Raw genomic sequence first — 13,905 nt, forward strand, 5'->3', positions numbered from 1 at the left:
TTTCTTTCTGTTATCAATATTCTGGTTCCTACATTATATATCAATATATATCAATACAGTCTGCAAGGGATACAGTCCGTAAGCACACATGATTGTGCGTGCTGCTGCTCCACTAATAGTACTAACCTTTAACAGTTAATTTTACTCATTTTCATTCATTACTAGTTTCTATGTAACTGTTTTTATATTGTTTTACTTTCTTTTTTATTCAAGAAAATGTTTTTAATTTAGTTATCATATTTTTTTATTTTTTTTAAAAAAGTACCTTATCTTCACCATACATGGTTGTCCAAATTAAGCATAATATGTGTTAATTCCACGACTGCATATATCGGTATCGGTAATTAAAGAGTTGGACAATATCGGAATATCGGATATCGGCAAAAAGCCATTATCGGACATCCCTACTTTTAACCTGTTTTTGGTGCCGGTACCAAAATGTATTTCGATACCTTTCAAAATAAAGGTGCCGCACCACAACAAAATGTCATTATTGGCTTCATTTTAACAGAAAATCGAATGATACATTAAACACGCGTTTTTTTTTATTGCAATCAAAGTATAATTTTGTCCTTAAATAAAATAGTGAACATACAAGACAACTTGTCTTTTAGTATTAAGTAAACAAACAAAGCCTTCTAATTGGCTGCTGACGTATGCAGTAACACATTGTGTCATTTATACACCTATTATTTTGTCAACATTATTAATCTACTTGTTCATTTACTGTTTACTTTCCGTTTTAACATGTTCTATCTACACTTCTGTTCAAATGTAACAATCACTTCTTCTTCTCTTCTTTGATACTTTACATTAGTTTTGGCTGATACTACAAATGTTGGTATCAATCCAATACCAAGTCATTACAGGATCATACACAGTGCAACTAGCTAACATGGACAAAATGATCACAAAACCAAATGCCAGCGCACCAATGTGGGAATATTTCAGTTCAAAGCTTAGAAACAAGACGAGCGCATCGACACAAGCAACCGACAGTCTGCACTTACTTGGCATTTGGTGAACAAGCCAGGTCGGTGTAAACAAAATGGTGTGCGCTCACAGAAAAGAGTGGTTGAATACATCGCCGAAGACATGCTGCCAAATAATACTGTTTTAAAAGTAGCATTTTCTAAAAGTGCTGTCATGTTTACATGTTCCTCACTCGGAATCTGCCAAGCTTCATTTAGTTTTGCATAAGTAGTGTTTATATTGTAACTTTGCACTTTTCTTTGACAAAGTCCTGACTTGATTGTCAGTGAAGACATGTACAAGTCTTCCTTGAAGTGGCAATACTTTATTTAGCTATGTTATATATGGTTATTGTTGTGTATATTTTAGCCACCTTTAAGATTTTTCTTTGATTTTGGTTGTGATTTTTTTTCAAGCTCAAAATTTTGCTAACAGACAAAATACATTTTATCTTATTATTATGATTTTTTTATTTTATTTAACTTGAAGATTTTAAACATTTTTGTTGTCTTTTTTTTTCAAGTGCAAAATTTTGCTAACAGACAAAATACATTTTATAAAAAAATGTTTTTGTTTTATTTAACTTGGAGATTTTAAATGTTTTTGGTTGTAGTTTTTTTTAACTGCAAAATTTTGCTAACATACAAAATATATTTCATTTTTTTAATATATTTTTTGTTTTATTTAACTTGGAGATTTTAAACGTTTTTGGTTGACATTTTTTATTCAAGTGCAAAATACATTTTATTTATATTTTTTGTTTTATTTAACTTGAAGTTTAAAAAAAATTTTGGTTGTCTTTTTTTTTCAAGTGCAAAATTTTGCTACCAGACAAAATACTTTTTTTTTTTTTTTTTTTTTAATTTAACTTGAAGATTATAAACATTTTTGGTTGTAATTTTTTTTCAAGTGCAAAAGTTTGCTAACAGACAAAATACATTTTATTTTATTAATATGATTTTTTCATTTTATTTAACTTGGAGATTTTAAACGTTTTTGGTTGACATTTTTTCTTTAAGTGCAAAATACATTTTATTTGTATTTTTTTGTTTTATCTAACTTGAAGATTTAAAAACAATTTTGGTTGTCATTTTTTTTTCAAGTGCTAAATTTTGCTACCGGACAAAATACATTTTATTTATTTTATTTTTTATTTAACTTGAAGATTATAAACATTTTTGGTTGTAATTTTTTTTCAAGTGCAAAATTTTGCTGACAGTCAAAATATATTTTATATTTTTATAATTTGTTTTTGTTTTATTTAACTTGGAGATTATAAATATTTTTGGTTGTAAAATTTTTTCAAGTGCAAAAGTTTGCTAACAGACAAATTACATATTATTTTTATTTTTTATTTTTTTTATTTAACTTGAAGATTATTAACATTTTTGTTTGTAAATTTTTTTCAAGTGCAAAATTTTGCTGACAAACAAAATATATTTTATATTTTTATAATTAGTCTTTGTTTTATTTAACTTGGAGATTTTAAACGTTTTTGGTTGTCATTTTTAAGTGCAAACATTTGCTAACAGACAAATTACATGTTATTTGTATTTGTGTTTAGTTTTATTTAACTTGAAGGTTTTAGACATTTTTGGTTGTCATTTTTTTTCATGTACAACATTTTGTTAACAGACAAAATACATTTAATTTTGTACTTTTTTGTTCTATTTAACTTGAAGATTTTAAACACAGTGATGTGCACTGCTGTTGTTAAATGACCGTAAGTATTGAACTATAGAAAGTATTTCAATGGTTGAAATCTGCGCTTTTGAGTGTTATCGGAGTCATTACGGTAATCTACGTCACAGCAGCTCTGACGTGGAACAAAGCAGAGTGGGCGGGGCTTGTTTTCAGAGCAGCCAGCATGAAACGTGTGTGTCAGAAACCGATGCGGAAGCAGATTTTTACAACAAAGTTCTGCGTAAAAGTGATAATGTATCATATTGTAGGTGTTTTTTAAATTTTGCATTCATATTTTGCTGTTTTTTACATTTTTGTTGTGTTTTGCTTGTTTGTAAAAGATACACAACAATCTAGAAGCTGGTCTGAGAAGTAAAAGAGGAGCAACATTCATATGTTGTTAATATTCAGTGTTTTATTGTTCATAGTTCATATTGTAAATCCCACATAAAAGAGGAGCGATGTTCATATGTTGTTAATATTCAGTGTTTTATTGTTCATAGTTCATATTGTAAATCCCACATAAAAGAGGAGCGATGTTCATATGTTGTTAATATTCAGTGTTTTATTGTTCATAGTTCATATTGTAAATCCCACGTAAAAGAGGAGCGACGTTCATATGTTGTTAATATTCAGTGTTTTATTGTTCATAGTTAATATTGTAAATCCCACGTAAAAGAGGAGCTATGTTCATATGTTGTTAATATTCAGTGTTTTATTGTTCATAGTTTTAATATTGTAAATTCCACTTAAGAGGAGTGATGTTCATATGTTGTTAATATTCAGTGTTTTATTGTTCATAGTTTTAATATTGTAAATTCCAATTTATTGTTAATATTCAGTGTTTTATTGTTCATAGTTAATATTGTAAATCCCACGTAAAAGAGGAGCGATGTTCATATGTTGTTAATATTCAGTGTTTTATTGTTCACAGTAAGCATTGTAAATCCCACTTCCTTTATTTTAAAGTACATTTTGGGTGTCCCATTCAGTAAAAACTGTAAAATTCCATTTTGTTTTTTTGAGTTTGTCTGTCATAACTTTTTTAGAACTCTACCAGACATTGTGACTTTTGTTATTAGTGTTCCTGGAAAAAAAGGGACCCAAACAGCAGATTTTTCCAGCTAAAAGTGTATATATCATTTATACACACATTGGCCCCCCTAGACACATTTTTTCTCTCATTGTGGCCCCCGAGTCAAAATATTTTCCCAGCTCTGCCGTAAGAGGTAGTAACTCTCCCTATTGATACGTGAAATATAAATAACAAGTATTGTTATTTTCTCTCTTCCCCTCCGATGCACTCTCCAGATGATGGGGAAGACGGACGGCGACAACTACACCTTGGACGACATGTTTGTGTCGGGCGCGGCGAGGAAGGAGGGCGAGGGCCGGGAGGATGAGAGGATGAGGAGCAGAGCGGCGGAGGAGAGCAGGAGGCTGGCGAGCACCATGGACAAATGTCCTCAGTGTTTCGACAGCAAGGAGCTGCAGAAGCACCTCCTGATAGCCATCGGCAGCAAGGTAGGCCGCCATCTTTTTCTTGCCTTTATCAAGCATCAGAGAGCTAACTGGCTTATGCAGCTGCAGTGTTGGTGAAAGTTAATTCTAGATTATAAATCACAACTCTCACTTGTGGACATAAACCGACAAGTTGGTCAACTTTGACATCCAACTGAGACCCAGAGATGGCGAGAAAGACAGGGGACAAAAACGCTTATTTGTCAACACTTTGTGAAGATTATGATTGATTCTTCATCTAAACGGGAATATAAAAACATCCCATCAGTCATCAGTGAGAGCAGAAATTGTACAGTAAGTGATTGTTATATGATGTTCATACTTAGCAATACTGCTACATGATGCTTAGTGTTTCACTGAAGCTGCAACTGTTCAGCACACAGCTTCTAAAACTTGTAGATCATCTTCCTAATATCAAATATATATATGTTTCTGGATCATCATTTGTTTTGTTTTTGTTTTATTTAACTTAAAGATTATAAATATTTTTAGTTGTATTTTTTTCAAGTGCAAAATTTTGCTAACAGACAAAATATATCTTTTTTTTTTTTTTTTTTTTGAGTTTTAAACGTTTTTGGTTGTCATTTTTCTTGAAGTGCAAAAGTTTGCTAACAGACAAACTATATTTTATTTTTATAAAAAAAATGTACTTCATTGGAGATTTTAAACGTTTTTGGTTGTCATTTTTCACAAATTGCAAAAGTTTGCTAACAGACAAAATATATTTTATTAAAAAAATACAAAATTCATTGGAGATTTTAAACATTTTTGGTTGTAATTTTTTTCAAGTGCAAAATTTTGTAACAGACCAAATATATTACATTTTTATAAAAAAAATATTTCTTTGGAGATTTTAAACGTTTTTGGTTGTCATTTTTCTTCAAGTGCAAAAGTTTGCTAACAGACAAAATATTTTATTTTTATTAAAAAAAATTATTTTTATTTTACGTGAAGATTTAAAAAATTTTTGGTTGTAATTTTTTTCAAGTGCAAAATTTTGCTAACAGACAAAATATATCTTTTTTTTTTTTTGAGTTTTAAATGTTTTTGGTTGTCATTTTTCTTGAAGTGCAAAAGTTTGCTAACAGACAAACTATATTTTATTTTTATAAAAAAAATGTTGTTGTTTTTTATGTGAAGATTTAAAAAAATTTTGGTTGTAATTTTTTTCAAGTGCAAAATTTTGCTAACAGACAAAATATTTTATTTCTATAAAAAAAATGTATTTTTATTTTACGTGAAGATTTAAAAAAATTTTGGTTGTAATTTTTTTCAAGTGCAAAATTTTGCTAACAGACAAAATATATCTTCTTTTTTTTTTTTTGAGTTTTAAACGTTTTTGGTTGTAATTTTTCTTGAAATGCAAAAGTTTGCTAACAGACAAACTATATTTTATTTTTATAAAATTTTTTTACTTCATTGGAGATTTTAAACGTTTTTGGTTGTCATTTTTCATAATGTGCAAAAGTTTGCTAACAGACAAAATATTTTATTTTTATAAAAAAAATGTATTTTTATTTTACGTGAAGATTTAAAAACATTTTGGTTGTAATTTTTTTCAAGTGCAAAATTTTGCTAACAGACAAAATATATCTTTTTTTTTTTTAGTTTTAAACGTTTTTGGTTGTCATTTTTCTTGAAGTGCAAAAGTTTGCTAACAGACAAACTATATTTTATTTTTATAACATTTTTTTACTTCATTGGAGATTTTAAACGTTTTTGGTTGTCATTTTTCATAAAGTGCAAAAATTTGCTAACAGACAAAATATTTTATTTTTATAAAAAAAATGTTTTTTTATTTTACGTGAAGATTTAAAAAAATTTGGTTGTCATTTTTTTCAAGTGCAAAATTTTGCTAACAGACAAAATATATCTTTTTTTTTTTTTCTTGAGTTTTAAACGTCTTTGGTTGTCATTTTTCTTGAAGTGCAAAAGTTTGCTAACAGACAAACTATATTTTATTTTTATAAAAATGTTTTACTTCATTGGAGATTTTAAACGTTTTTGGTTGTCATTTTTCATAAAGTGCAAAAGTTTGCTAACAGACAAAATATATTTTATTAAAAAAATACAAAATTCATTGGAGATTTTAAACATTTTTGGTTGTCATTTTTTTCAAGTGCAAAATTTTGTAACAGACCAAATATATTACATTTTTATAAAAAAATATTTCTTTGGAGATTTTAAACGTTTTTGGTTGTCATTTTTCTTCAAGTGCAAAAGTTTGCTAACAGACAAAATATTTTATTTATATAAAAAAAAATGTATTTTTATTTTACGTGAAGATTTTAAAAATGTTTGGTTGTAATTTTTTTCAAGTCTTTTTTTTTTTGAGTTTTAAACATCATTTTTCTTGAAGTGCAAAAGTTTTGCTAGAAGACAAAATATATTTTATTAAAAAAATTAAAAAATTCATTGGAGATTTTAAACATTTTTGGTTGTAATTTTTTTCAAGTGCAAAATTTTGTAACAGACCAAATATATTACATTTTTATAAAAAAAATATTTATTTGGAGATTTTAAACGTTTTTGGTTATTTTTCTTCAAGTGCAAAAGTTTGCTAACAGACAAAATATTTTATTTTTATAAAAAAATTTTTTTTTTATTTTACGTGAAGATTTTAAAAATTTTTGGTTGTAATTTTTTTCAAGTGCAAAATTTTGCTAACAGACAAAATATATCTTTTTTTTTTTTTTTTTTTAGTTTTAAACGTCATTTTTCTTGAAGTGCAAAAGTTTTGCTAACAGACAAAATATATTTTATTTAAAAAATTAAAAAATTAATTGGAGATTTTAAACATTTTTGGTTGTCATTTTTTTCAAGTGCAAAATTTTGTAACAGACCAAATATATTACATTTTTATAAAAAAATATTTATTTGGAGATTTTAAACGTTTTTGGTTATTTTTCTTCAAGTGCAAAAGTTTGCTAACAGACAAAATATTTTATTTTTATAAAAAAAATGTTTTTTTATTTTACGTGAAGATTTAAAACAGTTTTGGTTGTAATTTTTTTCACGTGCAAAATTTTGCTAACAGACAAAATATATCTTTTTTTTTTTTTTTTTGAGTTTTAAACGTCATTTTTCTTGAAGTGCAAAAGTTTGCTAACAGACAAACTATATTTTATTTTTATTTAAAAAATGTACTTCATTGGAGATTTTAAACATTTTTGGTTGTCATTTTTTTCAAGTGCAAAACTTTGCTAACAGACAAAATATATTTTATTAGTATTTTTTTCATTTTTTTAAAATTTAAGTTGGAGATTTTCAACGTTTTCATTCCAATTAGAATGTTAAAAAAACAGGAGAAATACAAGTTAATTGCATTTGAAAGGCTATTCATGCATTATTATTATTATTATTATGTATTAACATTACATGAGTGGTTCATTTGGTCTCATAAAAATAATGGCAATAATATCATTTATGGCCAATAATTGGGAGGTCAATATATGGTCAAGCACAATTTGTCATCAGCCCAGGCCTGCTCGTTAGTTAACTGCCAAAAATTACATCTAATTATATTAATTACATATCCATATAGTTACTTTACATGCTTTTTTTTTGGTCTGGACTCCCCTGTGTGTGCAGGCCTACCTGAGTCTACCTGCAGGTGTGTCCATGATGGTGTGGTGTGTTTAATGAGGTTGTGTGTGCAGGCCTACCTGAGTCTACCTGCAGGTGTGTCCATGACGGAGGGCCACTGTGTGGTCTCCCCCCTGCAGCACCACTGTGCCGCCACCAGCCTGGACGAAGACGTCTGGTCAGAAGTGCAGGTAAGCCACGCCCCCTTCCGACACCTGTCAAGTCACCCGTCAGTCACGCCCCAATCGCCTGCTTTTTGTTGCCGCGCAGCTGTTCCGCCGCAGCTTGGTGCGCATGTTCGAGTCCCAGGACATGGACTGCGTGTTCATGGAAACACACCTGGACCCACGCAGGAGACAACACATGGTGCTGGAGTGTATCCCACTCCCCCGGGAACTGGGGGACATGGCGCCAATATACTTTAAGGTAAATGTTATTTATATAGTATAGTATACCAGTACTAGTATAGTATACCAGTACTAGTATAGTATACCAGTACTAGTATAGTATACCAGTACTAATCAATCCAAAATGGTACTATACTGTTTGAAAAGTACCGCTTCCCCATTTTTTTTAACGGGCATAATGGTGCGTCGTCGTCACATTGCTGGTTTTACCAGCAGAGGAGCATGTTCGGCAGCGCACGCACACAGAGTACTTACAAGCAGACACAGCGTGGAGACGGAAAAAAGGGAGAACGGACGCATTTTGGCTTAAAAAGTAAAGATAAAGGTGAAGTTATACCACTGAAACACCCTCAGGAAGAGACATGGCTACTTCTAAATCACTAATCCTCGTCTCCGTGGCGACACATAGGGTAAGTTTCTTACACGTAGCATTATCACTGGAGGACGAGGAATAGCTAAACGTGCTTCACTACACACCCTAACTCAGTGGTTCATAACCTTTTTGTACTTGCGGACCGGTCAACGCTTGAAAATTTGTCCCACGGACCGGGGGGAGGGGGGTTAGTAAAAAAAAAAGTATTTTTTTTAATTTTTTTTTGGTCATAAATAAATACAATCATGTGTGCTTACGGACTGTATACCTGCAGACTGTATTGATTTGTTTGGATATATAATGTATATATTGTGTTTTTTATGTTGATTTAATTTTTTTTTAAAAATTAATAATAATAATAATTTAATCAACATAAACATAAAAAAAAAAATGTTTTTTTTTTTTGTGTGTTTATGTTGATTAAAATTTTTATTTTTTAATATTTTTTTTAAAATTAAATCAACATAAAAAACACAATATATAAAAAAAAAAAGTTTTTTTAAATTTTTTTTTACATTTCTTGTGCGGCCGCGGCCCGGTACCAATCGGTCCACGGACCGGTACCGGGCCACGGCCGCACAAGAAATGTAAAAAAAAAAAAAAAAATCGGTAAAATTTTTTTTTAAATCAACAAACACAAAAAAAAAAAAAAAAAATTTTTTTTGTGTTTATGTTGATTTAAAATTTTTTTATTTTTTTTTAAACAATCGGTACACGGACCGGTACCGGGCCACGGACAGGTACCGGGCCGCGGCCCGGTGGTTGGGGACCACTGCCCTAACTCACCGGCGTCACAATGTAAACAAACACCATAGGTGGATCTACACCTGACGTCCACCGTAATGATACCAAGTACAATAGCGTATGGAGTCGATACTACTATAATTACATCGATATTTTTTTTGTCACAAAATCTTTTTTCCCTTTTTAAAATTCATATTATGTTTATAAAGTCGTGAAATACGTCCCTGGACACGTGAGGACTTTGAATATGACCAACGTATGATCCTGTACCTACTTGGTATCGGATCGATGCCTAAATGTGTGGTATCATCCAAAACTAATGTCAAGTATCAAAGAAGAGAAGAATAAGTGATTATTACATTTGAACAGAAGTGTATATAAAACATGTTAAAAGAGAAAATAAGCAGATATTAACAGTAAATGAACAAGTAGATTATAATCCCTTTTTACAGCTTGTCCTTTATAATGTGTACAAAATAATAGGTGTATAAATGACACAATATGTTACTGCAGACTAATTAGGAGTCTTTGTTTGTTTACTTACTACTAAATGACAAGTTCACTATTTTATTTAAGGACAAAATTACAATAATAAACATATGTTTCATGTAAATAAAATAAAGCCAATAATGCCATTTTTTGTGGTCCCCTTTATTTAGAATAGGATGAACAAGTATGGGGACCAGCCTGGTTAGAAGCCATGGTTGCTACACAGATGTGTTTGCTAATATTGCTTGCACAACGACTACATTCCCATCTTCCTGCAAACCACTTGTCCATGTATGCATTTAATGTGATGCTGATGGTGATGCTGATGGTGATGGTGATGCTGATGCTGATGCTGATGGTGACCCACAGAAAGCCATCATGGAGTGTGATGAGGAATGGGCCATGAACAAAAAGGTGGTTGACCTTTCTTCTAAGGACGTCCGCAGAGCTGTGAGTGTCACCTCCTCCTCCTCATCCCTCCACTATTTCTACTTCCCTGCCGTCCTCTTCACCGAGTGTGTGCTGCCTGCCTAATGTTTGTGCTGCAGGTTCCCAGAGGACTGCCCTACTTTGCTGTGGACTTTGGACTCCAGGGAGGTTTCGCTCATGTCATTGAAAACCAGCAAAAGTTCCCACATTACTTTGGCAAGGTCAGTTCTTTTTGTATGTATGTATGTATATTGTTTTATATATAAGTATATATATATATATATATATATATATATATATATATATATATACATATATATATATATATATATATATATATATATATATATATATATATATATATGTATGTATATTCATTGTTTTATATATAAGTATATATATATATATATATATATGTATGTATGTATATGAATTGTTTTTATATATAAGTGTATATATATATATATGTATGTATGTATATTCATTGTTTTATATATAAGTATATATATATACATATGTATGTATATGAATTGTTTTTATATATAAGTATATATATGTATGTATATTGTTTTTATATATATGTATATTGTTTTTATATATATGTATGTATGTATGTATGTATGTATATTCATTGTTCTTATATATAAGTATATATATATATGTACATATATGTATGTATGTATATGAATTGTTTTTATATATAAGTATATATATGTATATGTATGTATGTATATTCATTGTTCTTATATATAAGTATATACAGTGGGGCAAAAAAGTATTTAGTCAGCCACCCATTGATTGTCAATGGGTGGCTGACTAAATACTTTTTTGCCCCACTGTATATATATATGTATATATACAGTATATGTATGTATGTATATGAATTGTTTTTATATATAAGTATATATATGTGTGTATGTATGTATATTCATTGTTTTATATATAAGTATATATATATATATATATATATATGTATGTATGTATATTCATTGTTTTTATATATATGTATATATATATATGTATGTATATGAATTGTTTTTATATATAATATATATATGTATGTATGTATATTCATTGTTTTTATATATATGTATATATATATGTATGTATATTCATTGTTCTTATATATAAGTATATATATATGTATGTATGTATATTCATTGTTTTTATATATAAGTATATATATATGTATATTCATTGTTCTTATATATAAGTATATATATATATATGTATATATATATATGTATGTATGTATGTATATGAATTGTTTTTATATATAAGTATATATATGTGTGTATGTATGTATATTCATTGTTTTATATATAAGTATATATATATATATATATATATGTATGTATGTATATTCATTGTTTTTATATATATGTATATATATATATGTATGTATATGAATTGTTTTTATATATAATATATATATGTATGTATGTATATTCATTGTTTTTATATATATGTATATATATATGTATGTATATTCATTGTTCTTATATATAAGTATATATATATGTATGTATGTATATTCATTGTTTTTATATATAAGTATATATATATGTATATTCATTGTTCTTATATATAAGTATATATATATATATGTATATATATATATGTATGTATGTATGTATATGAATTGTTTTTATATATAAGTATATATGTTGTTGTGGCTTGTGCAGCCCTTTGAGACACTTGTGATTTATGGCTATATGAATAAACATTGATTGATTGATATATGTGTGTATATATACATACACGTATATATGCGACGTGCTTTACACCACTGCATCCCACGCTTGGTGATGTGTGGCTTAGATGCAGCTGCTCGGCCATGGAAACCCATTCCGTGAAGCTCTCTGCGTACTGTACGTGGGCTAATTGGAAGGGTCACGTGAAGTTTGGAGCTCTGTAGCAACTGACCGTGCAGAAAGTCTCTCTGGCCTACCACTTGCTGGCTGAGTTGCTGTTGTTCCCCAAACTCTTCACTTTTCTAATAATAAAGTCGACTTTGGAATATTTAGGAGCGAGGACATTTCACGACTGGATTTGTTGCACAGGTGGCATCCTGTGACAGTCCCACGCTGGAAATCACTGAGAGCGGCCCATTCTTTCACAAATGTTTGTAGAAACAGTCTCCGTGCCTATGTGCTTGATTTGATACACCGGGGCCAAGTGATTAGGGACACCCGATTCTCAACATTTGGATGGGTGGCCAAATACTTTTGGCAAGAATTCAAATTTAAATATGTTGACAAATATGAGATTGTTATATAAGTAAAGAAGGTGAGGCAGCAGCTCACACATTCTCATACTTTCTGCAAGAAATGATGTCAGCCATCTTGGTAGCCGTTATAAAAATGTATAAAATGGACGGTGAGTTATTGTGATGAAGATAAAGATATATATATATATTTTTTGTTTTTACCAATTTCCCCACATGTTGTATATTTAGAGATACAAATGTGTTTGCTCCTCCTAATAAAAGTTTGTGAAGCCACATAAAACATGATGTCATACCTTTCCTAAAGAAGAATGTTTATAAAAGCAACATGAGGTGTAATTAATATTCATGTTGATATCACTTTTACTGCAAAGCCTCCCTGGCTACTAATAATCGGTTCCGTGGCTGACACGGACCTGCTTCCTCCGCACAGGAAGTGGTCGGAGGGATGATGGACTTGGAGCCCAGGCGCTGGAGGAAGTCGATACGGGAGAACTTTGACGACCAGAGGAAGAAAGTCCTGCAGTTTGCAGAGTGGTGGAAACCATACGACTGCACCCGGACTGAGGAGGCATCGTGAATATTTCAACTTGCACCAGGAGGAAAATAAGCTTTTTAACACAAACATTACTCATTGGACATGTTTCTTTGTAGGATGTCAACTATCAGTGATGACATTGTTCCTAGCCCCTTCCTGCTCCATCACTGGTAACAATGTAATAGCCTCTCCGTGGTCACTGCAGCTTTAACGGTGGCAGGAAGCTTGCTTTTAATCCGCTTAAATCTTATTTGGCACTAAAAAAAAATAAATATTGAACCATTTATTTCCCTTGATTGTGTTGTAGTCCAAAACATGCTAAATAAATGAAAAATGTGAAAAATGTTGTGATGGGAGTTTTTTCCTAATAAAGTTCTGCTGAGGGCCACAATTTAGTCAGGAGTGGCTCTGCATGCTTGTTATTGATATGTATATATTTATATGTATATTTATACATAAATGTATATATTTATATATGTATGTAAGTACATATACATGTATATACATATATGTATACATGTGTGTATATATTTATATATGTATGTAAGTACATATGCATGTATATACATATATGTATACATGTGTGTATATATTTATATATGTATGTAAGTACATATGCATGTATATACATATATGTATACATGTGTGTGTATATTTATATATGTATGTAAGTACATATGCATGTATATACATATATGTATACATGTGTGTGTATATTTATATATGTATGTAAGTACATATGCATGTATACACATATATGTATACATGTGTGTGTATATTTATATATGTATGTAAGTACATATACATGTATATACATATATGTATACATGTGTGTATATATGTGTGTTTAAATATGGATATATATACACATTGAAATATGCATATATACACATATATATATATTTATACATGTATATATGTATGTAAGTACATATAC

The 13,905-nt window shown here is 29.7% G+C and overlaps 1 protein-coding gene across 1 annotated transcript in view; it reads left to right on the forward strand.

The window, feature by feature from the left end:
- Positions 1-13,305, forward strand: part of cwf19l2 (CWF19 like cell cycle control factor 2) — a 59,062-nt gene extending 45,757 nt beyond the window's left edge. The window contains exons 14-19 of the mRNA XM_062067248.1: positions 3,967-4,179; positions 7,836-7,952; positions 8,032-8,187; positions 10,144-10,224; positions 10,323-10,424; positions 12,864-13,305. Coding sequence (XP_061923232.1) covers positions 3,967-4,179; positions 7,836-7,952; positions 8,032-8,187; positions 10,144-10,224; positions 10,323-10,424; positions 12,864-13,010 — 816 coding nt within the window. The 3' untranslated portion in view covers positions 13,011-13,305. The remainder of the gene's footprint in view (positions 1-3,966; positions 4,180-7,835; positions 7,953-8,031; positions 8,188-10,143; positions 10,225-10,322; positions 10,425-12,863) is intronic.
- The last annotated feature ends 600 nt before the right edge of the window (positions 13,306-13,905 follow it).

Source organism: Entelurus aequoreus, linkage group LG13 (assembly GCF_033978785.1).
Source record: "Entelurus aequoreus isolate RoL-2023_Sb linkage group LG13, RoL_Eaeq_v1.1, whole genome shotgun sequence".
Classification (NCBI taxonomy): Eukaryota; Metazoa; Chordata; class Actinopteri; order Syngnathiformes; family Syngnathidae; genus Entelurus; species Entelurus aequoreus.